Below are 22,638 nucleotides of genomic sequence, written 5' to 3'. Positions count from 1 at the left end.
AACAGTTGCAGTTTTTGGAGACAGGCACCCTGCACGGCCTCGGGGCATGATGGGAAACGCTGACTGTCAAGTGATCTTCTTCCTGTATACTTTGAAAGCTGCTCGGAACCATCCGTTTTGACGACCGACTTTATCCTCGCCCCCTGCTGTCACCGCCTGGTCTCGTCCACTTATCAGATGTCGCGTAGTTTATCACAAACAAACTTGAATGGAACTCGTCTGTCGGTGCGGTGGTTTCTGGGGACATAAATCTCCCTACACTTGCTTGTGTTACACGTAAAGGCTTCCGGAATTACGAAGGAGGCAGTTGTTAGCTGTCAGGTTTGTGTGTTGCGTTAGCGTCACATTGAAGTGGTGTATTTGAATGGCTCTGCTCACAGATTGACACAGTCCGGTGTAAAGGTAACATTTTCGATGTTAAGTTATGACTTTGGCTGTTCACATTAACCTGTAGTGCTTACTGCCAGCTGTCTATATGGGGAGCTTTGCTAATTAAACGTTAGTTAGCTCAGTGTATAGTCGTACACCAGCTCCAGTCTTCCTTCTTACTACTCCTGTTTAGTTTCTTCTTTCTTGTCATAGTTGAGTTTTAGATAAATTATGTGCCACATTGTTGTCATTTGATTCAGTGAACTAAATTTGACTAGCCGTCTTGAGACGCGACTGTAGTGTTACTCAAAAAGTTGCTCTTTTCTAATCTAATTCTTCATATCCTTGAAGCTGTTCAACCAAAGATTAGTCTTGATAAGACAGTTAAACGCCTTTCAAATGCACGTGTTTCCATTACACCGACTTCTATATCGAAAATAATGTACAATCAAACAAAACTACTTTCGTTCATCTGTAATTTGAGTCAGTGAAATTTGGTGAGTGATATCTTTCCTGTCCTCTTCTCCTCTCTCCTTTAATTCACCCGTACGTAGCAGCAGATGCTCTCCATGCAGTGTGATTTTTTTCCCCCCCGAGACTGTCTCATCGGTCATCAGCTGATTGAACTACAGCACTTCTGACTGACAGCAGAGCAGGATGTCAGACGCTGACAACCAATCATGTCTAAGGGGAGCAGAGAACATGGTCTCACTCTTGGTATGAATGCTGTCCATTTATTACTGACAATCACAACTTCATAATGAAATGGCATGGAGCTTACTTGGGATCTACCTGGTTAGCTAATAAAAAAAAAGCTCTTTGTATATAATGTATTATGGAAAACATACAGTGCAGTCACATTTTTGCTGAGAGCTCGTTAGACAGTCACCCAGAGCTTCTAAAGTATGAAGGATTGTGTTTCACAGCTTTTTGAATATGTGTTGAGTAAGAGTAAATAGATTCTTTATTGACATCCTGAAGTTTTGCTATGGTTAATGTTTAAAGTATCTTAAGTCTTGTGAGTCTGTATACTGCGCTGCTGTGCCTCCAGCCATCTTTGAGAGTCCATGTATGCATACATGTACACTATGATCTGAATTTGAATGTAGAATGGTTTGATAGTTTGTCCTGAAACGCTATGGAGCTTTTTCTTTATTGCATTTGTTTGGTGTTTAACATGTGGTAATACTGATCAGCACACTGTTATGTGACATGCTTTTAAAAATGTTGTACCATCAATTGCCATAGCAGCTTCTTTCACATTGTATCTTTCTGTCCAGTTCTCTCGTAGTGGTACGTTATGTCAGTGAAGATATATAAATCAAGATTACCCATTAAGATTCACGCTCCTGCAAATATGAATGTCTGGACAAAATTTAATGCAATTCATTTATTGTTGAAATGTGTCAGTCTGGACCAAAGTGGTGGTAATAACTTTTTTGTTCTGGTACACAGGTCTGCTTGTTTCATGAGTTGGAAGAATGGGCTGACCTTGGCCAGGTGGAAGACTATCTGAGTGTTCTGGACTACCTGTTGTGGGTGTTCACCCCACTAGTCATTGTTTTCATTGTGCCCTTCCTCATCGTTATTCTCCTTTACCTCTCTATTCTCTTCCTTCATGTCTATAAGGTACGTGTAAACATTGAACTATGTCCATGCCATTTCTGAAAGTTTGCAATAAACTATATGTATTCTAGGTTCAGTATGCATAAAATTAAATATTTCAAGACTTCATTTGTTTTAACTTTGATGATAATGGCTTACAGCTCTGTGCCTCTCCAGACACATGGATTTAGATTTTCAGTTAACTTTTAATTAATATGTTTTGATACAGCTGTGAACAGAGAGCCCTTTCAGCAACGTTACCCGGTACCCTCCTAGTAGAGGTTGTCTGTGATTGTCTTCTGGACAACTGTCAAGTCAGCAGTCTTCCAGTGGCTGTGGTTGTGTATACCCAACCAGACTGACAAATTAAAAGCTTTTTGCAGGTGTTTTGAGGTAATGAGCAAACCAGAGCTCTTCTCAGGATTGTGTGGGAGTATCTAGGAGTCCCTGACTGACATCGGTGTGGCCCACTGTGGAATATTCTAATATTCTGAGATAATTCTCTTGAGGTTTTTCAGGAGGTGTTATAAGCCTAAAGCCGTTATCATCAAAGCTAAAACAAATAAACGCTTGAAATGTACTTGTTAATGTATACTAAGCCTAGAATATGTATATTTTTTATGTTGAGTAATATCTGATGAAATATAGTGAAACTTTCCCACTGTATTGTAATTATGACATGCACTTGTAATTATTGGTGTTATAATATCAAATTCATGCAATATTTACTATCTATTGCTTGATATAACTATACAAAATATTTTTAAAAATGGTGCAGTAGTCAAACCTGCACTGCAAAACAGTGTAAGGTTGGTCTGAACACATAAGCACCTAAATACATCCTCAACAAAGTAAAACTAGGTAGCATTACAGCCTGATGTTAAACAGTAAGTAGCAGGTTGGATCACTCAGTCACCCAAATGGGCTTCATCATTTATTTTTCAAAGTCCACAAACACTTTAGATCTGTCAACCAGAGGAGCCAGACCTCGGCAGGATTACCTGAATGTCAGAGAAAGTTATTTTCCTGTGTCCACAGTAAAATTGCCCAAAAAAAGATTTGTTACAAAACAGTAATACAAGAAAACATGAACATCAGGGAAATGTAGATCCACAAATGTACAGCTTTACATATTGTTCTCTTTCAGAATAAAAAGTTGTTTTTGTTGAATTTATGATGGTAATCAGATGAGATTGTTAGTTATCCAACACACCAATAGACTCCATTCTGTTACCCAGATTTGGAGGCAGAAGCAACTTCCTGTTCAATACACAGAGATTGAAATATATTTTGGTCAGCATTTTAAAGGAACTGCAGTGAATTTGTCAGTTAATTTTATTACACATTTTATGAATAAATGTTTCAACTTTCATCTGTCTCTGTCAGACTCCAGGTCATTGGCAGTAAACAAAAGAAAGACTTGTAACCTGAAGACTATAATTTATACATGTATTAATACATTTAATTTATGCGTTACTCAAGACATAGAGAAAGAAAGCGGGGAGGAGAAACATTGCTAAAAACAAGTTGAATGCACTGGATATGGGAGAAATTAAATTGAATTACTTTGTGGGAGCAGTGCCATCAGTAGTAATTGAAAATGTTGAACAAATCAGATACTACCTCTGGGTATGTTTAAAGTTCACCAATTTACTATTCAAAATAGCTGTCAGATTTGGTGTGAACAAAAACTGTGTAATGCATCATAGGAATCCATCATGAAGAATAATCTTCAACATTAACATAAAAGCAAGATTACATTATTATTGAAGTGTGTAGACGATACAGTTCTGCTGTAGCAACTTAGTGAGTCATTTCAAAAGCTAGACAAGAATATACCCTGAATCTGCATCAAACTAATAGGATTGTTTGTGATACTGCTGTTCTTTGATGCCATTCCTTTCCATTTCAGCACTCTTGTTCAGCAGTCACTTAATCAGGAGGGTTTAGTAAAAGGTAATAATAATAAAAAACAAATCCAGTTGTGACTGGACATGATTCTCTTCATGAGATTAATTTCAGTTGTGAATATACAGAGATATACAGAGGGTGAAGATTAGCAACAACAGTTTGTCATAAAACTTTTGAAATGTAAACATTGCAAAACTTATCTTACTTGATGCTTCCTTCTACCAGAGGAAGAATCAGCTGAGGGAAGCTTACTGCAACAACCTGTGGGATGGAGCCAGGAAGACCCTGGCTACTCTTTGGGATGGACATGGAGCAATATGGCACGGTAAGACTCCATAGCCCCTAATGTATGTTATAATTAGGAGACATTTTTGGTGTACTCGAGTTCAGTACATCACCACCTACTGTGACAGTACTACAATGTTAGCTCTCTGATAATGTCAACAGAAACTGTTAAACAGGTTTTCAGTATTTATTTCAGTAATGATGTCACAATTTTTTTTTAAATTTGCTTGTTAGTATGAACACCATTTAAATTATACTATTCACTATACTATTTTCAATACCACAACAAAAGCCAACCAAAACACAAAGAAATTTGTTTATGTCAACATCATTTTTTTTTTTTTACTTGAAAGAAGTTGGAATGGAGCCTTTGAATAATAAAAAACACAATAATTCAAAATAAAACATTATTGTGGCAAAAGAACTACAGCTATCAAATCTTTCCTGTTGAATGTAGAGTTCAAGTATTTGAAACGATGTTATAAAATTCACTCATTCAGTTTCCTTGTGAGGGCTACAGTACGAGTTTTAGTAATTTTTTGTTGGTCTACTTTATGCCTGTCTTTCCTGCTCAACATCCTCCTCATGCTACACATGCACACACATACATACACACACACAAGCAAAGAGAGACACCAAGTGTATGCTGACAGGTTAAACAGTACTCTTGGTAACCAACATTTCAGGATGTTAACATTGTGACATCAAGTTAGTAATATAAAGTTAACAACTTGAACTCTTGCCTTAAGTTCTGTGTACAGATCCAGATGTCTGTCTTTGTGCTGCTTGGAGAAATTTGATGTGGTTTCTTAGTTTGTTTCAAATGTTCTGTGACACTGTACTGAGTTTTGATGGCCCATAACTTGTCTGTGATCATCTGATTCAAACACTCATCATCTCATTTTGAGGAGTTTTTCTCCCCACAAGTTAAGATGAGATAAGATAAGCTTTATTGATCCCACAGTGGGGAAAGTTCACTGTTACAGCAGCTCCAAGAAGAAAAAAAGTATAAAGGCAGTACAGAATAAATTAGAAACACACCGTGCAAAAACACAGAGACCATTATATACACAGAAGATGTTTTTTTTGTTCTTTTTTTTTTTTAAAGAAGACCATTTACATTAGGATGAAGTTGAAACAGTTATTGCACATAAGTGGTAAGTATATGTAAGGAAAAAAAGGTGCAACAGAAACGGAGGTAGACCAGTTACTGTTGACATATTGCTGCACCCACACTTGCCAACCACTCTGGAGAAGTCAGTCTCCAATAGCCTACCAATGACAGCTACTGTACTTTTGGTACCATAAAATAAGTACTGTCGTGTTTTCAGAATTTTGGTATTGACTTGACACTGAAGTACTGTTCATCATGACATCCCAAATTTCAACTTTGAACCAAACCAAGCAAAAAAGTCTGAACTATGAAGTTAAGATTGACAAAAGTGTCACGGACTGGTGTGTGAACCCAAGCAGCAGGCACAGACAGGTGGGTAAAATTAATAATGATTTAATGGAAATAAGAATATATGAATAGACAAACTCTTAAATAAGGAGGGAGGAGGGAAACTAAACTAAGCCAAGGGCGGACCCGAGGGCCGAGGTAAGCTAAGCATAAAACTAAACTAAATTACAGGGAAAAGTGACTCACGGAAGGTCCAGAGATTGTCCAGTGTCTGACGGGCGGAAAGAGGGGCAGAACAGACAGATCCGATGGAGGGAATGAGATGATGGCGAGAAAACAGGCAGGGTTATCCAAGGTAGGGACAGAGTCCAGGGATCGACGTGCGGGAGACGGTGAACGGAGTGCGGGATCAAGCGGAGTGTGTCGTGGGGCATGGACGATGAAGCAATGGACTAGCACTGGAGTTGTTGGCGGATCCAGGCTTTATACTGCGATGATTGTTTATTTCTCCCGGCTGCGCTCTCAGCACAGCCGCTTGTCGTTACGCTGGTGAGCCAGCGCACCAGAGCAGGAGGGCGTGACAAAAAGTAACCAAATTTTCCTGTGATTAATTTTTGAAGATAGCTTGTTAGGGTTCAGAATGGCTAAACACAAGTGCAGTGGCTCTGCCCTCCAGTTTGGTGAATTTTATGTGGGTATTTGTGTGTGTGTGTGTGTTTTGTTGTTGTTGTTGGTGGTGGTGGATTGTGGTATGGTCTAACCATTAACAGGAACTTCCAGAAGTTTATCAACAAACGTGTTACAACCCTGCTGCCTAGAGAGACCTGGGGCAGTGACAATATAGCTAGCCAGAGTTAACAATGGTCGTTTTATTGAAATGAAGGTGTTTAACAAAAATATCCACCACAGCAGGTAAAAAGAAGGAACTAAAGGAGAAGGGGAGGGCGCTACTCTAATAAAATTAATAATTAAAGCTGCAAGCAGCGTTTAAAGGGTCCTCGCATTTTGCTGGTAAGCAAAACCATGTCCACCATGTGACGCTGCGACTGAGAGTGTATTTTGGTCCATGGATGTAATGAGGGCCAGACTCTGATCACACATGTAAAGTTTCAGGCAGATTGGAGCATGTACAGGCTAGCTATGCAGCATGTCCTGTCCATCCACCAGGTGGCGCTATGTCTATGACTGTATATCAGCATATAGATGTGATGAATCCAGGAATCTGATCACACATGTAAAATATAAGACAGATTGGAATATGTACAGGCCAGTTACACTGCATTTCCTGTGTCATGGCAAATTTTGGAAATTCCACTTGCTGCCATTTCTACGCCCTCAGACTTTTGCAGAGCATTTTGATCACTTTTTCTATCCCCATGCCTTCAGTACATCCTTGCCAAATTTGAGCTTTGTTGGGGTTACCCTGTTTGAGTTTATAGCTGTTGAAAAAGTGCAAAAATTGTATCAAAATTGTAATTATAGCCAAAGCAGGACTTCTGCTGTAACTTTTTGTACATTTATCCTAAGCAGCAGTACAAAAATAAAATCTGCAAAAAAAACCTACCTTGTCTACCCTAATCTAACAAAAATGGACAGGAAATAACACCTCTTTTTGAAGTCGAACAGGCTTGTTCTATCACAAAGAAAGTTTAACATGAGCAGAGACCCTGTCCTAGCCCTCAAACCTCATGCTAGATAGTAAGTGTCTATTACAAAACTTGAGTACTTATCTAACACAGGGACAAATGGTCGAGCTGCACAACACGCTGAAGCTGCTGCCGAATGACAGTACTAGATACGACAATCCAATTTGTATCTACTCACATGCTGACCATGATACGAATATCAGACTACTATCACTGTTGGGAATGTCTATATAAACTAAATCCTGCATAGCTTTATCTGCATAGTATGACAGAACATAAGGATAAGTTACACATTAAATTTTTGTGTTGTACCTGCTGAAAGTAAATGCCATGCACAATGAGTCAAAATGTACACACTATAAACAAGTTAGCTTAACTGCAGGTCCTTTACTGAACACAAATACTGTCATACTTTCCCTTTGTGAAATAAAAAAAAAATACAATCTCACAGTCGAACGACTGCAGATATAAACATTACTTTAAATGAATAGCTCACTGAAAATACACTGGTCATTCATACCGACATTTTAAACTTTACTCCTGTTTTACATGCTAAACAGTCATTGTAACTAAGGTTTGATTACTTGTTGTTCATGCGCTGCTCCAGGCTCTCTGCACAGACTTGACAAAGGAACAGTAGCATGCACGTTTCTAAAACATCACTGTCACAGAAGATCATTTGATAAGTGTGGGTCAGTTATGCAAAGAAGAAGAAGGTGAACCACATTATCCTCCAGACAAACAAGCACTCACTTGCGGCTGGCATTTCAGTGCAGTCACCACAAATGCACCCTCTCCACACATGTGGTGGCAGCTCCTGTATCTCTAAACAAACTCTAGACTAGACACTTTAGTTTCTCCTCACAAGCTCAAAAGCGTGGGTACTGGGTTCCTGGAAATGTCCTCAAAATGCAGACAGACTTTAGGTTCATTACCGCCAACTACTGGGCTGGAGTGTTAATCAGTGTTACTGTTGTGCCAGAAATAAGGGAACTGAGAAAGGTGCGATTAAATGCATTATTTTAATGCCTGGTACCACTAAAGGTATATTACCTGAAGGGTACAATGAATGCGACAAAAATGCAGCTGATCGTTTCATGTCCTATTTGACATGGTAGTGTCTACAGATACGGACCCCTACGGGTACGGCACTTTCCATTTGCCAGACAGATACGGACCCGTACGCGAGTCTCGCGAGTCAAGAAGCTGCTAACCACTGCAAACTGTTGAAAGGTAAGCAAAACTTCAGTGTACCGCCGGTGGTACACTTACTAATTTGCATAGGAATTTCAAGAATGTCCGACGGCTGCAAACGCAAATATACAAACACTATACGCCGATGGAAAGCTTAGATTCTCATGAATCCGCCGGTATAAACCACTTTCAGATGCGATTACCACAGCGGGTGAGAAAAACACATTTGTCCGACAAAAACGAATATCCATCCATCCGTTCTCTATACACGGCTTCAACGCACACAGCGCGACTCACATTTCCGGGTTCATTATTACACACAGATGAAAATATTCCACAAAAAACGGCCATAATCCAACCTTTTACATCCAGACGACACAAGCCAGTAAACTATTTTGTCCAAAACATGTCCTGAAGTCGGTATATAATCCACGAATAGGTCGTTTTCAAGGAAATGCACCTCGCGATGCGCGTCCAATATTCCCTGTATTTTTCATCATTTTTTAAATTTAAAAATAGAATATTAGCGATTTTTTTTTTGTACTGAAAATGGCTGGAATTTACTGCAGCTTAAAGGGTGAAGGTTAGGGTTAGTGTTAGGGTCAGGTTTAGGGTCCGTACCTGTAGTACCGATGGTACGGGTCCGTACCGCTAGCGTCTACCGGGAGTCACGTGACCAGATCTCGTGTATCTGATTGGCAAATGGCAAGTGCCGTATCCGTAGTCCACAGGCTACGGGTACGGGTCCGTACCTCTAGCAACAACCATTTGACGTACTTAAGTTTAATTGTATTCTCAGGGTATATAAGAGGCCATTTCATGTCATAAGCAGCACCCCGCATGCAAAGACCTAGAGTGGTTTCTTGCTTACATTGAAGCCATAGCGCAACTCAGACGTTATCAGTTCTCACATAATGCCTAAAACAAAAGAATTATGTGAAGCCACACAGGCAGCCATCTTGGCACTGCTCATGAATGAGAGACAGGTAGCAAAAAAATTGAAGATCTCCAAGACAGCTGTTCATTACACGAAGTAACAGGAAGCTGAACATGGTACTACCAAAGTGTTAGCTGGTCGCGGAAGGAAACGTCTTTCTACCTCATGAGATGACCGTGCACTCACCTGTTCCTGTGTCAAGAATTGTCATCAGACCTCCAGTGACCTTAAAAATTCGAAGGCACTGTTGAGAAATGTGACTTGTTTGGCAAGGTCAGTTGGAAACTGACTTCTTGAAGCTGGTCTGAAGTCATACAATGCACGGAAGAAGCCCCTCTTCAAAGACAGTAGAAAGCTCAGTTACTCTTTGCTGGGGAAGAAGGACTGGACTGTTAATGATTGGGCTAAGGTTTTCTTCAGTGATGAATCCAATTTTCAGTTGATTCCCACTCTAGCCAGCTTGCTGGTTAGGAGGAAGCCTGGTGAAGCCTACAAACCAGACTGTCTTTCCTCTACAGTAAAACATGGGGGTGGATCAGTGATGATGTGTGGTTGTTTCAGCATGGGTGGAACAGGGCAAATGCAATTATGTAAAGGCTGAATCACCCAGGTCATGTACAGGGCTACATTTGAAAACAGTCTTCTTCCATCAGCAGGAAAACTCTTTCCTGCCTTGAGTGACTGGGTTTTCCAACAGGACAATGCCTTTTGCCATACAGCAAGGTCAGTTAGAGCCTGGATAGAGAACCACAACATTGGAACCATGTCTTGTCCTGCTCAATCACCAAATCTAAGTCCCACTGAAAACCTGTGGAAAATCATCACATTATCTGAAACATTATCTCCAGCATGTACAGTACCTACTGTCAAGCATGGTGGAGGCAGTATCATGGTTTGGGGATACATGAGTACTGCTGGTGTTGGTCATCTCACTGTCTGTGATGGCACATTGAACTCTACCAAGTATTGTGCCATTCTTGAAACCCACATGGTCCCTTCTGCACATACACTGTTCCATTGAGGTTAAATCTGGATGTTTCAACAAGTTAATGCCCCTTGCCACACTTCTAGGGACAGTAGAATTTGGCTGCAGGAGCACCGTATACAAGTCTTAGAGTGGCCAGCTCAATCCCTGGACATGAGCCCCATTGAAAATCTGTGATAGATTATCAAGAGATCTGTTTCAAAGCCTAAATCAAAGAATTTAGAAGAATTACAAGCAGTAGTTCAGGAATAATGGGATAAGATTACCCCTCGAGTGTTAAAGGCTTGTAGGGAACAAACCAGCCAGGATTGAAGCTATACTGCGTGCTAATGCCAGAACTACTATGTATTAATTTAATAATGTGGTGGCTTATTTCTGATTCAGTTTTAAACACATTCTCTGTTACTTGTTGACTTTGAAACTGACAATGCTGAGAACTGATATGTTAAAACTGTCAAGAAATTAGTTTTGTTAGTTTTTCTTGTCAACAATAAACAAAAAATGTCATTTGTATTTCTTTGTCTGTGTAATGCAGCCATGCCTTTTGAAACACAAAAAGATTTTTCCACAAATATTTCCACAATATCCCGTGTGACTGCACCATGAGAAACACAGACGTCCTAGGGTAATTCACAAATTACCAGAGGTCCCCAGGTAGTGCTAATCCCGTGCAAATTGTACATTAGTAGTAGGAGTAGATGTTTCTTGTAGTTGGTCATCAGGTTTGAACACATCCCAGGAGGTATTTTAGACCACTCCTCTTGACAGATTCTCTCCAAATAATTAAGGGTCTGAGGCTGTGGCTTAGAATCTCGAAGCTTCAGCTCCCTCCATAGATTTTTTTTATAGGATTAAGGTCGGGAGACTGGCTGGACCACTCTGTAACCTTAATGTGCTTCGTCTTCAGCCACTCTTTTGTTGCCTTGGCCATATGCTTTGGGTCATTATCTTGCTAGAAGACCCTCCCACGACCTATTTTAAGTGCTCTGGGTACGACAGGGAGGTTCTCATGCAAGATTTCTTGGAACATGGATCCATTCAGTGTTCCTTGATGCGTTGCAGTCATCCTGTACCCTTGACAGGGAAACAGCCGTAAAGCATAATGTTTCAACCTTTGTATCTGACTGTAGGGGTGGTGTTCTTGGGCTCATAGTCAGTATTCTTCTCTCTTCAAACACGATGAGTTGGATTGATGTCAGACAGCTAAATTTTGGTGTCATCTGACCAAATCACATTCCTCCAAGCCTCCTTCCTGAATATTGTTCAAATGCTCATTGGCAAACTTCAGATGGACCTGTGCATGTGCCATCTTGAGGCATGGGAACCTGTGGATGGTGCTGCAGGATTTTAAACAATTACAATGGTTACCAGTGGTTTTCTTGGTGACTGTAATCCAAACTGCCTTGAGATCATTAAAAGTTCCTCTCATGTAGTTCTGGGATTGTCCTTAACCTTTCTGATGATCAGAGATACTGCACGAGGGGAGATCTTACATGGAGCTCCAGAACGAGGGTGACTGATTGTTTGTCTTTCCTCCATTTGCGAGTAATTGCACTGACAGTTGTCACCCTCTGTGCAAGATCCTTGCCAATGGTCTTGTAACCCTTTCTAACCTTATGAAGCTCTACAATCTTGTCTCTGACATCTTTGGATGGCTCTTTGGTCTTGCCCATGGTGGTGAAGTTGAAGATGCAAATTGGATTAATTGGACAGATTTCTTTCAAATATGTACATCTAACTAGTTCAGATTATTAGTTTCTGAAGCCGAATGGGCTTGCCAGTACGAAGGGGATCAAATACTTATTTCTCTTGATTAATGGAAAATAATGTTTTAGAACTGTTAGATCATGTGTTTTTTTCCTGGATTTTGTTTGTTGATATGCTGTCTCTTACAGTTAAAATAGACCCACGATCCAAATGACAGGCTGCTTGTTTTTTTTTTTTTTGCATGTGGCCAAAATCATGAAATTGTCAGTGGATTTAACATTTATTTTCCTGACTGTATGTAGGTGTGACTGGTAAAATTGAACCCAATTGCCAAATGAAGTTTGTTATTTGGTTGATTGGTATCTAAGGGGACAATTACTTTTTCACATAGGGCAAGGAGAGGCTGGAGAGCATTTATCCTTTAATAAATAAAACCATGGTTTAAAAAAGGCTTACAACTGCATGCTTGAGTGTGTGCATGTTAGGTTTGTGCCAGAAAGGATGTTTCTTTGTTTTGATGTCATATTTTCCATGTGTACAGGAGAGAAGCAGAATGTTTTTTGTTTCGTGTGTGTGTGTGTTACATGCAGTATACTGGTACCAGGTTAAGAAAGATGATGGTTCCTCTGCATGCAAAAAACTGTAATCTGTTACCTGCAAAGCGTTTTCATCACACGTGTGCGTGCATGCATCCTCACTTTACATTTAGTGCCCTAGAACTTTTTCATACTACCTTATGTTTATCTTATTTTGTATGTTTGGTGTGTTTGACTATTTTTTTCTGAGGTGCATTTGAATTTATGTTCACAGCGCCACAACAAATACCAGATTCTAATATAGCAGCATGTATACTTCTTGTACTAATACCTCATGTACCTTGCCAGGCTATGAGATACATGGGATGGAAAAGATTCCTGACAAAGGAGCAGCTCTGATAGTGTATTATCATGGAGCCATCCCAATCGACTACTACTACTTCCTGGCCAATGTTATCATCCAGAAAGGACGAACCTGCCACTCTGTGGCTGACCACTTCCTCTTCAAGATCCCAGGTACTCACTCAGACATAATTCCCACACACATTAATGCACACACAATGATTTTGCACAAGTAATACTTACTATGCATGGAACATGTGTCTTTTTTGTTTACACTTTCTTGTGTGTATAATATTCCCAATTTGAAGAGTGTTGCATTCTGAGCCACAGTAGTAGAGGAAAAACGTCACTTTCACCCAAATCAGAAAGACCCAAATATACCTGAATTTAGGATTACAAAGCAGGGGTTTGTTTCCAAATTGATCAGTGTTAATGTCAATGTAATTTCATTGTTTTAGTTTCTTTATTCATCAAAAGCCTTTTTTTGTGTTTTGGGAGTAGTGATATTTGGTAGTAGCCAAAAATTGCAGTTTTCCATTTCCATGAGCAGAAATGAAGAAGTATCAGTGCAATTAAGGTGAAGGGTTTAGTTCAGGCAACTGGACTTATTCTTGTGATCTTGAAGACGTTTCGCCTCTCATCTGAGCGGCTTCTTCAGTTCTAAAAACTAGTTTTTATGGTCCACAGAGTTGATATGATCCGTGAAGACTTCCACTTCATGGGTTCTGATCTTTTTTTTTTTTTTTTTGCCTTTTTTCGGCTTTATTGTGACAGTAGCAGTGAAGAGTGACAGGAAACGTGGAGAAGAGTAGGGGGGAAGACATGCAGCACAGGACTGCGGGCTGGGATCGCCTCAGCCCTTGTATATGGGTCGCCCGCTTAACCCGATGAGCTATACGGGCGCCCCCATGAGTTCTGATCTTAACCCAGGTATTGTCCACGTACCAGAACCGATGGACGATACCTGGGTTAAGATCAGAACCCATGAAGTGGAAGCCTTCATGGGTTAAGATCAGAACCCATGAAGTGGAAGCCTTCATGGGTTAAGATCAGAACCCATGAAGTGGAAGCCTTCACGGATCATATCAACTATGTGGACCACCACATCAAGTTCAATCGGGAAGACACCTGCAATCAACAGGCTCCCGTTTCTGGATTGTGCCGTCATCATTGAGGAAGACAGAAGCCTCACTGTTGAAGTCTACCAGAAACCCACCCACACAGATCAATATCTTCTTTCTGATTTCCATCACCCACTTGCACACAAATTAGTCATCAGAACTCTGCAAAACAGAGCAAGAAACATACCCTCAAGGACAGAAGGAAAGGAGTAAGAACACCAACACATAAGAACCTCCCTAAAAACCTGTGGCTATCCTAACTGGGCCTTCCTAAAGTCCACCATGAGAAGGAAAGATAGGGAGCCAGCTACCACCAGGGAAGACCCAGACAACAAAAGAAAGAACATTGTTGTCCCTTATGTTGGAGGCCTTTCCAAAAAACTGAGGAGGATTTTTTCCAAACACGACATCCCGGTTCATTTCAGACCTGAAAATACACTCAGACAAAGACTGGTTCACCCAAAGGACAAAACACCAAGACATAAGCTCAACAATGTAGTTTATGTAGTCCAGTGCAGTGAGGACTGCCCAGATCTTTACATTGGTGAGACCAAGCAGCCTCTACACAGATGCATGGCCCAACACAGAAGAGCCAGCACCTCAGAACAAGATTCAGCTGTCCATTTACATCTACAGAAGAAAGGCCACTCCTTCCAGGACTCAGATGTACATGTTCTAGACAGAGAGGACAGATGACTTGAGAGAGGAGTGAAAGAGGCCATTTATGTTCATCTAGAGCGACCCACTCTGAACAGAGGGGAGGCCTCAGACACCATCTCTCAGCAACATACAAAGCTGCCTTAAGAACTCTCCCCAGAAGATTTAACCACTCTTCACACCTTTCCCCAGGTGAGGCTAATGACTCACGTGATGATGAGTCATAGGTAGGAGGCGACTCAGCGTGCCGTTAATTCAACGACTCTCACCAGGCCCTCTTATTAGAATATTAACACCTCACTGGGTTTCAACACCTGTTGCTGAAAGATTTCTTTAGTCTTTCAGTAGATACCATCAGCCTGAGCCCCACCTTCACCTCTAGTGGTTAAATACCTGGGACTCTCCAAACTAGTTTTTAGAACTGATGAAGCCACTCGGATGAGAGACGAAACGTCTTCAAGATCACAAGAATAAGTCCAGTTGCCTGAACTAAACCCTTCACCTTAAGATGACCTGGACGACTGAGAACTTTCACAGTCATATCAGTGCAATTGATACAACGACTTAAGTACAAGTTTATGCCTATCCCTTCTTGAAAATTCAAAATTCATAGTCAATTTTAGTGAACAGAAACAGGTTAGCTATTTTGCCACGATTTATTTCTGCATCTACACACTGGTGGAAAGAAGTTTTTGGGCACCCCATGCATTTGTGAAATATTGCGTTAAGAATCACTCTTAGGTCTACAATTTCCTTTAGTACAGTCACTGCCAAAGTACTCAACAAATCTGAAAAAAGTCATTAAAAACTTTAAATTGATTGGTTCCATAAGAATACACAGGATATTTTCAGTATTGGGTAATTTTGGCACGAGTGAAGGTTGTGTTTTTTCTTCAGATACAATTTTTGTTGCCGTACTTTGTCTATATAAAGCCGGCACATTTGAAAGTTTTTCAGAAACAAAAATCTCTAAAACCAGGAACCATGCCTGAATATACAGATTCTCATTCAGGAAGGGTACAGCTGCCGCCAGCAAGCCAGGAAGTGCAGATACACTATATTGTCAAAAGTATTTGCTCAACTGCCTTGACTCGCATCTGAACGGAAGTGACATCCCATTCCTCATCCATAGGGTTCAATATGACGTCGGTCCACCCTTTGCAGCCATTACAGCTTCAGCTCTTCTGGGAAGGCTGTCCACAAGGTTTAGGAATGTGTTTATGGGAATTTTTGACCATTCTTCCAGAAGAGCATTTGTGAGGTCACACACTGATGTTGGATGAGAAGGCCTGGCTCTCAGTCTCCGCTCTAATTCATCCCAAAGATGTTCTATCGGGTTAACGTCAGGACTCTGTGCAGGCCAGTCAAGTTCATCCACACCAGACTCTGTCATCCATGTCTTTATGGACCTTGCTTTGTGCACTGGTGCACAGTCATGTTGGAAGAGGAAGGGGTCAGCTCCAAACTGTTCCCACAAAGTTGGGAGCATGGAATTGTCCAAAATGTCTTGGTATGCTGAAGCATTCACAGTTCCTTTCACTCGTCCATCAGATTGCCAGATGGAGAAGCGCGATTCATCACTCCAGAGAACACGTCTCCACTGCTCTAGAGTCCAGTGGCGGCATGCTTTACACCGCTGCATCCCATGCTTTGCATTGCACTTGGTGATGTATGGCTTGGATGCAGCTGCTCAGCCATGGAAACCCATTTCGTGAAGCTCTCTGTGCACTGTTCTTGAGCTAGTCTGAAGGCCACATGAAGTTTGAAGGTCTGTAGCGATTGACTCTGCAGAAAGTTGGTGACCTCTTGGTGCTAGCCAAGAGGTCGCCTCAGCATCCGCTGACCCCGCTCCATCAGTTTACGTGGCCTGCCACTTCGTGGCCGAGTTGCTGTTATTCCCACACACTTTCGCTTTCTTATAATACAGCTAACAGTTGGCTGTGGAATATTTCGGAGCGAGGAAATGTCACGACTGGATTTGTTGCACAAGTGGCATCCTATCACAGTTCCACGCTGGAATTCACTGAGCTCATGAGAACGACCCATTCTTTCACAAATGTTTGTAAAAGCAATCTGCATGCCTCGGTGCTTGATTTTATACACCTGTGGCCATGGAAGTGATTGGAACACATGATTCTGATTATTTGGATGGGTGAGCGAATACTTTTGGCAATATAGTGTGTATAGTCCTTCAGCAGTTGGATACACTCTGCAGAAATACAGACAAACCAACAGGGTTTGACCAAGGGTTTCTTCAGCGAGAAATGACTGCATCCGGATTTGCATGTGCAAGGAAAACTGCAGAATGACATCACAGCATGACAGCAGCAGTGGTCAAACCAAACTGATGTCCAGTGTTCCACCCGCATTGTACATGGCTGACTTTTAGATCATGGCTTAAAGTCCTACAAGGCTGTGAAGAAGCCCCTGATCAATGAGAGACAGAGGTTTGCCTGGAATCATTGGGTCCAAGCACACAAGAACTGGACAGCCAGGAATTGGAAGAAGATTCTATGGTCAGCACGTCGTTAAAAGCTCCTCATGTATACTATAGATCTTGTTCTTTGGAAACATGTCATGCATTGCAGGTTACTGACTTTCACAAAAACAAACCACATAGAGGACACAAAAAAGATTAATACACTCACCGAAGGGCTCTCGTTCACGCTGGTAGCTGTGGTTGCCCCGGTCCTGTGAGGTCAACCGTCTGTGTCACATGACCAGAGGAGCGTCACTTGATTGGCTGGGCGTTTGTTCGATTTTGGCCAGAATCTATTATTTATGTCTAAGTCAGTGTATATTGTCAACTTAGTATACTCACAGATGTTGCTTTAGCAAGAGGCAAATGGAGAAACCCATGTAGAATAGGAAGCTAACAATTGCTAATAGCAAACATCGCAGACTTTGGACTTTTCTGCTTCAACTTCAGCTTAGTTCAAACAAGAAATAACAGAAAGAAACCCTACTAACCTGCAATGAACATAGCTAACCACAAGGTGGTGCTGTTGCAAAGAAAAATAACAAACATACTGTATTACACTGGGGCATAATGCATTATTATATTGAAATATTGGGGTCAATATTACAATCGTACACATTGTGATGCTGCAGTGGTGCTTCTGCTGAGGAAAGGCCCGAGCAGTCTGTTGATGTGAGTCGGAACAGCAGTGGACAGAGTGGAGCTTCTGAGTCGGTCATGAAGAATTTGAGTAGGACTCATTTAAAACTCTTAGGAAGGAGGACTCGTAGATGGACTCTTGGGAAGGAGAAAAAATTAAATATTCCCTCAGAGGTTCTGATGCTAAATTTTTGGACGTCTGGTTACCCTTCCAGGATCATGTTTTGTCACGACCATTTGTAGCAACCCCATGATTCATTGTTTTCTGTTTACAGTTAAATTCCCTAAAAGTCAATAGCAACGGCACATTTCATTGTTTGAACTGTAATGTCTGTGTGTTTTTTTTTTGTTTTTTTTTTTTGTTATATACGCATAAGTATGTATTTTGTTAACGGCCGTATTTCAGGCATGTTAGTTAATACCTGTGGAAACATGTATATGGCCTTATTGTTGGATCAGTTGTTTTTGCTTGGAAAAATTATAAATAAATCATACATAAAGAGGAGGATCCAAAGTGGTGCTTTCGGGCATGGCCTTTTAACACTCGCAAGACTATGCTTTTAGGATACTCCTTTAAGGACTGAAGAGGGATCATTTAATCCTCCTGCCCTGCTCTTCCTGCCCCAGAATGTGGATTGACCATTATGCTAATTATGTGGCAGCTTCTTGCTGGGAGAACAGTGAAAGGTGTGAACGGTGTGTGTGGGCGGAAATATGCTCCCCCTTCCCAGGGGGATTGGCATATAAAGTCTGAAAAACACTTTTGTGGTCATTACCTACATTAGCTATATGAGACATACAAGATCCCAGTGGACAACCTGCCAGTTCGTCATCTGCTCCAAGACCTCTCCAGAAAAAAAGATGCAGAGAAGATTCACTACTGAGCAGGCTTTGCAAATGATTCTGACTGAAACAAGCGCTTTTGACTCTGAGAAATCTTACCCGAAGACTGCTCCGAGTCAGAATCTGACTGATGTTTGATGGAGAGGACATAGACCTTTAAATGTGAAGTATTCTGAAACAGAAATTTGATTTCAAAGATTTTGTTCTTTTGGGGAATACTTTTTTACTTCAAGATTTTTATTTTATTTTATTTTTTATTTATTTATTTTTTTTACAAATTTCTAGATAAAAAATGATACATTTTAGATCAGAGGTCAATGTTTTCACAGAAGGAGCCCGAAAAATGTGTCAATATTGTGGCCCTTGGTTCAGAAGTTCAGAGTTCAGAATAAAGACAAATTATATCACATCTTTTCATTGTTCTTTGACTCTTTTCTAAATTGGTACGTTTGCAAATTGAACAAATTTATATCATTAGCAAAGACAGAGGAAGACGCTCCCTCTCCCCAGAAGAAGAAAAAACGGCTGGATACCGCACTAACGGAGACCGCAAAAGATGGCACAGTGTGGTGCAAGGAAAATGTTGGACGACATCTGAAATTCGCTCCTATTGAACCTTACGCTGCAGAAGGAGAGCCAACACATGAAGCCAGAATAAGGATCAAAACTCGCCTTCAAAGCTTCCTCTGTTTTCTCACTCTCCAGATGCTTCGTACCATTCAAGCATGCACAATTGAGCATGCAAGGGAAACGGAGACTGTGGACTGGTTCATGGCTATTCCAGAACTAATGGCTTTCATTGCAGTTGTCAGACAATGATGGAACCTTAGTCACCCCTCGCCAGATGACAACTGGTCAGAGATGTATGGAAACAAACGGATTATAGCAACAATGAGTAGAGACCGCTTCAAAGACATAATGCAGCACCTACGGTTTGATAGCTGAAAACTTGTCTGTCTGCACTCGCTCAGCCCGTGTATTCTTGCTATTTCCGAATTATGGGAATCATTTCGACAGAACTGTGTCACATTCTACAGACCTGGTCGGCACATCACAATCGATGAACAACTTTATCCATCAAAGACACGTTGCCCTTTTCTGCAGTATATTGCTACAAAACCGGATAAATTTGGTATCAAGTTTTGGGTGGCGTGTGACTTGAAATCAAAGTATATCTGCAATGTCTTTCCATATGTTGGCAGAGAACCTGGCCGTCCCAAAGAGGAGAGACTGTCTGAGAGTGTGGTAATGAAGTTGATGGGACCATTTCTTGATCAGGGCAAAACTGTCATGACGGACAATTTTTTCACATCAATTTCACTTGCAAGAAAATTACACAGCCGGAAAACTACCATTCTTGGGACACTCAATAAAATTCGCAGAGAAATTTCCCCCTTCAGCTCGAGAGATAAAACAAAGTGAGTTCAGCACTCAGGTGTTTTCTTCCGGCTGGCTGCGTACACTGTCAGTGTGGCATCAGTTGTTGAAGACAGTCTGAATCACACTGTGCATACTGCTCATAACGTAGACTGAGGACAGCCGCAAAAGAAAGCCAAGCACCATCACCCAGTACAACTCAACTAAATGCAGTGTGGACGCCATGGATCAGATGGTGCGGCAGTACAGCGTACGGGCAGGAACAAGAAGATGGCCTGTCAGTGTGTTTTATAATATGGTTGACATGGCAGCCCTGAATGCCCATGTGCTATATCAAGCCTGCACAGGAAGGACGGAAAGGCGGCCAGATTTTCTGATGCGGCTTGCCTGTGAGTTGGCTGAGTCTTATGTGACATCAAAGAAGATTGGAAAGGAAAACCATCTTCGCAAACAGGCCGCCACACCAGTGGAACCGGGCAAAAGGCAGAAGTGCCAAGTCCATCACCGGTGCAAAAAGAACCCTGCTACTGTTCGATGTGTGCATTGCTACAAGTTAACGTGTGGCAAATGCAAAAGAGAAGTGCCATGGGAGTGCCAGGTCTGCACAGACCAGTTTTGAAAAAGTTGTGTGATGACACACACACGGTAAATGTGTAAATTGTGTAAATATTGTTTGTGCTTTCTACAATGTTGATTCAAAAATATAAATAAACCATTAGAATAAGCACCGTTTCTATTTTGTATATTTTTCATCCTCTTATTTATTTGCACTCAACAAAAAAGATAAATGTGGTTATCCATCCTAAGCAATGCAAAATATTTACAGAAAAACCCAGGAACATTCAAGCTTTCAAGAAGAAGGGCAGAGTCAGAAGCAATGAAGTTTCAGTTGCTGTAAAAGCTAGTTCTTCCTTTTTGGCTAACTTCTCTTGGTTAGTAAGTAAGTAAAGTTTTATTTGCATAGCACCCTTCACAGTACGAGTACATAGGGTGTTTTACAACATAGGAATAAAATTAAAGCACAGTAAAATACCAAAATTTAGAATTTGTCCAGTGCATTGTCACCAGTAAACAAGCACAGATCAACAACTATAAGGTATGGAACCTGAGTGGGGTTCAGGCTTATGCTAAGGAGGCTTGCTGAAAGATGCGTGCTGGGTAAAACCAGAAGCTGCCACATAATTAGCGTAATGATCAGTCCACATCCCAGGGCAGAAGCAGAATCCCCCTTGGGAAGGGGGAGCATATTTCCTCCCACCCCCCACCCACACACACCGTTCACACCTTCCACTGTTCTCCCAGCAAGAAGTTGCCACATAATTAGCATAATGCACATTCCGGGGCAGACAGAGCAGGGCAGGAGGATTAAATGATCCCTCTTCAGTCCTTAAAGGTAAAAAAACACCAGTAGATCCCCTCGCAGTCTTCCAAGTGTTAAAGGGGACTTCTGCATGTCATTAACTCAGGAGGGCGTCTGACCCAACCTCTTTTGAGGAGGGCTGATGTCCAGATTTCCCTCACAGAGTTGCAATTTCATATATCTTTTAGGAGTTTTATGATTTCCAAGCAGTTCAATATTGTGACCAGTTAATTATGTGTTGGCACTATTGGTAGATAGACAATGTAAATAAGACTAAACATAGATGGCATCAAGCACTGTTAAACTTCTAGTGTGAAACCTAAACAAGTATAATAAAAGATTTAAGGAGAGTGCGTGGTGTAATGGTGGTCATAATGAGGTTATTGAAATCCATGTTCAACAGTTCCTTTAAATGAGTCAACGTAAAGTATAGTAAAATCCCAGATGGTAGAGTAATTGTCAGTCTGTGCTAATAAGACTTCAGTGTTCCTTGTGACATTGTCGATGGGAGTGAAATCCTTTTGATGTGTTTTTTTTTTTTTAAGATTTTGAACCCCATTTCCTGCAGGGTCAGAAGTCGATCACAATGTTTCTGGCAGCCATTTGGTCCTTTGTAGACCTCACAGTGACTTGGGTTAGAGCCGGTCACTTAGCTAAACTTGGCCAAATTCACATTGTTGTTTTTGTCTGGAAGAGAGTGTTGTGAATATACTGAAGGTCTGCCTTCTTGTGGCCTCCTCCTGATGCAGCCCGGTCTCACGGGGATTCGTGAAACTGTCACGTCAGTTTTTGTTTCGGTTTCGTGCGCACCAACACGATGTCGTCATGTTTTTCGTGCCGCTCACCACGAGCGAAACCCGCTGTGGTAATCACATCTGAAAGTGGTTTATACCGGCGGATTCATGACGATCTAAGCTGTCCATCGGCGCCGCTGCAGCCGCCGGACATTCTTTAAATTCCTATGCAAATTCGGCGGATTCATGACGATTTAAGCTGTCCATCGGCGTTTGCGGCCGCCGCCGCGGCCGCCACACATCCGGCCGCAGCCGCAAACACCAATGGACAGCTTAGATCGTCATGAATCCACCAATTTGCATAGGAATTTAAAGAATGTCCGGCGGCCGCAGCGGCAGCCGCAAACGCCGATGGACAGCTTAGATCGTCATGAATCCGCCGGTATAAACCACTTTCAGATGTGATTACCACAGCGGGTTTCGCTCGTGGTGAGCGGCACGAAAAACAT

General features: G+C 41.4%; 1 protein-coding gene across 7 annotated transcripts in view; it reads left to right on the top strand.

Annotated features, from left to right (window-relative positions):
- Positions 1-180: 180 nt before the first annotated feature.
- Positions 181-22,638, top strand: part of tmem68 (transmembrane protein 68) — a 57,834-nt gene continuing 35,376 nt past the window's right edge. For 4 of the 7 annotated variants that reach the window (XM_051953407.1, XM_051953412.1, XM_051953413.1 and 1 more), the window contains exons 1-5: positions 199-402; positions 924-1,086; positions 1,825-1,998; positions 4,111-4,210; positions 12,926-13,093. In XM_051953407.1, the coding sequence (XP_051809367.1) occupies positions 1,027-1,086; positions 1,825-1,998; positions 4,111-4,210; positions 12,926-13,093 (502 nt within the window). In that variant the 5' untranslated portion in view covers positions 199-402; positions 924-1,026. Of the gene's footprint in view, positions 403-923; positions 1,087-1,824; positions 1,999-4,110; positions 4,211-12,925; positions 13,094-22,638 lie in introns of all 7 variants that reach the window. The other 3 variants (XM_051953409.1, XM_051953410.1, XM_051953408.1) reach the window with 3 other exon arrangements.

The sequence above is a fragment of the Acanthochromis polyacanthus genome, chromosome 9 (genome assembly GCF_021347895.1).
Source record: "Acanthochromis polyacanthus isolate Apoly-LR-REF ecotype Palm Island chromosome 9, KAUST_Apoly_ChrSc, whole genome shotgun sequence".
Taxonomy (NCBI): Eukaryota; Metazoa; Chordata; class Actinopteri; family Pomacentridae; genus Acanthochromis; species Acanthochromis polyacanthus.
Note: the sequence above shows the minus strand (reverse complement) of the source record. Positions and strands in the feature narration are given on the sequence as shown.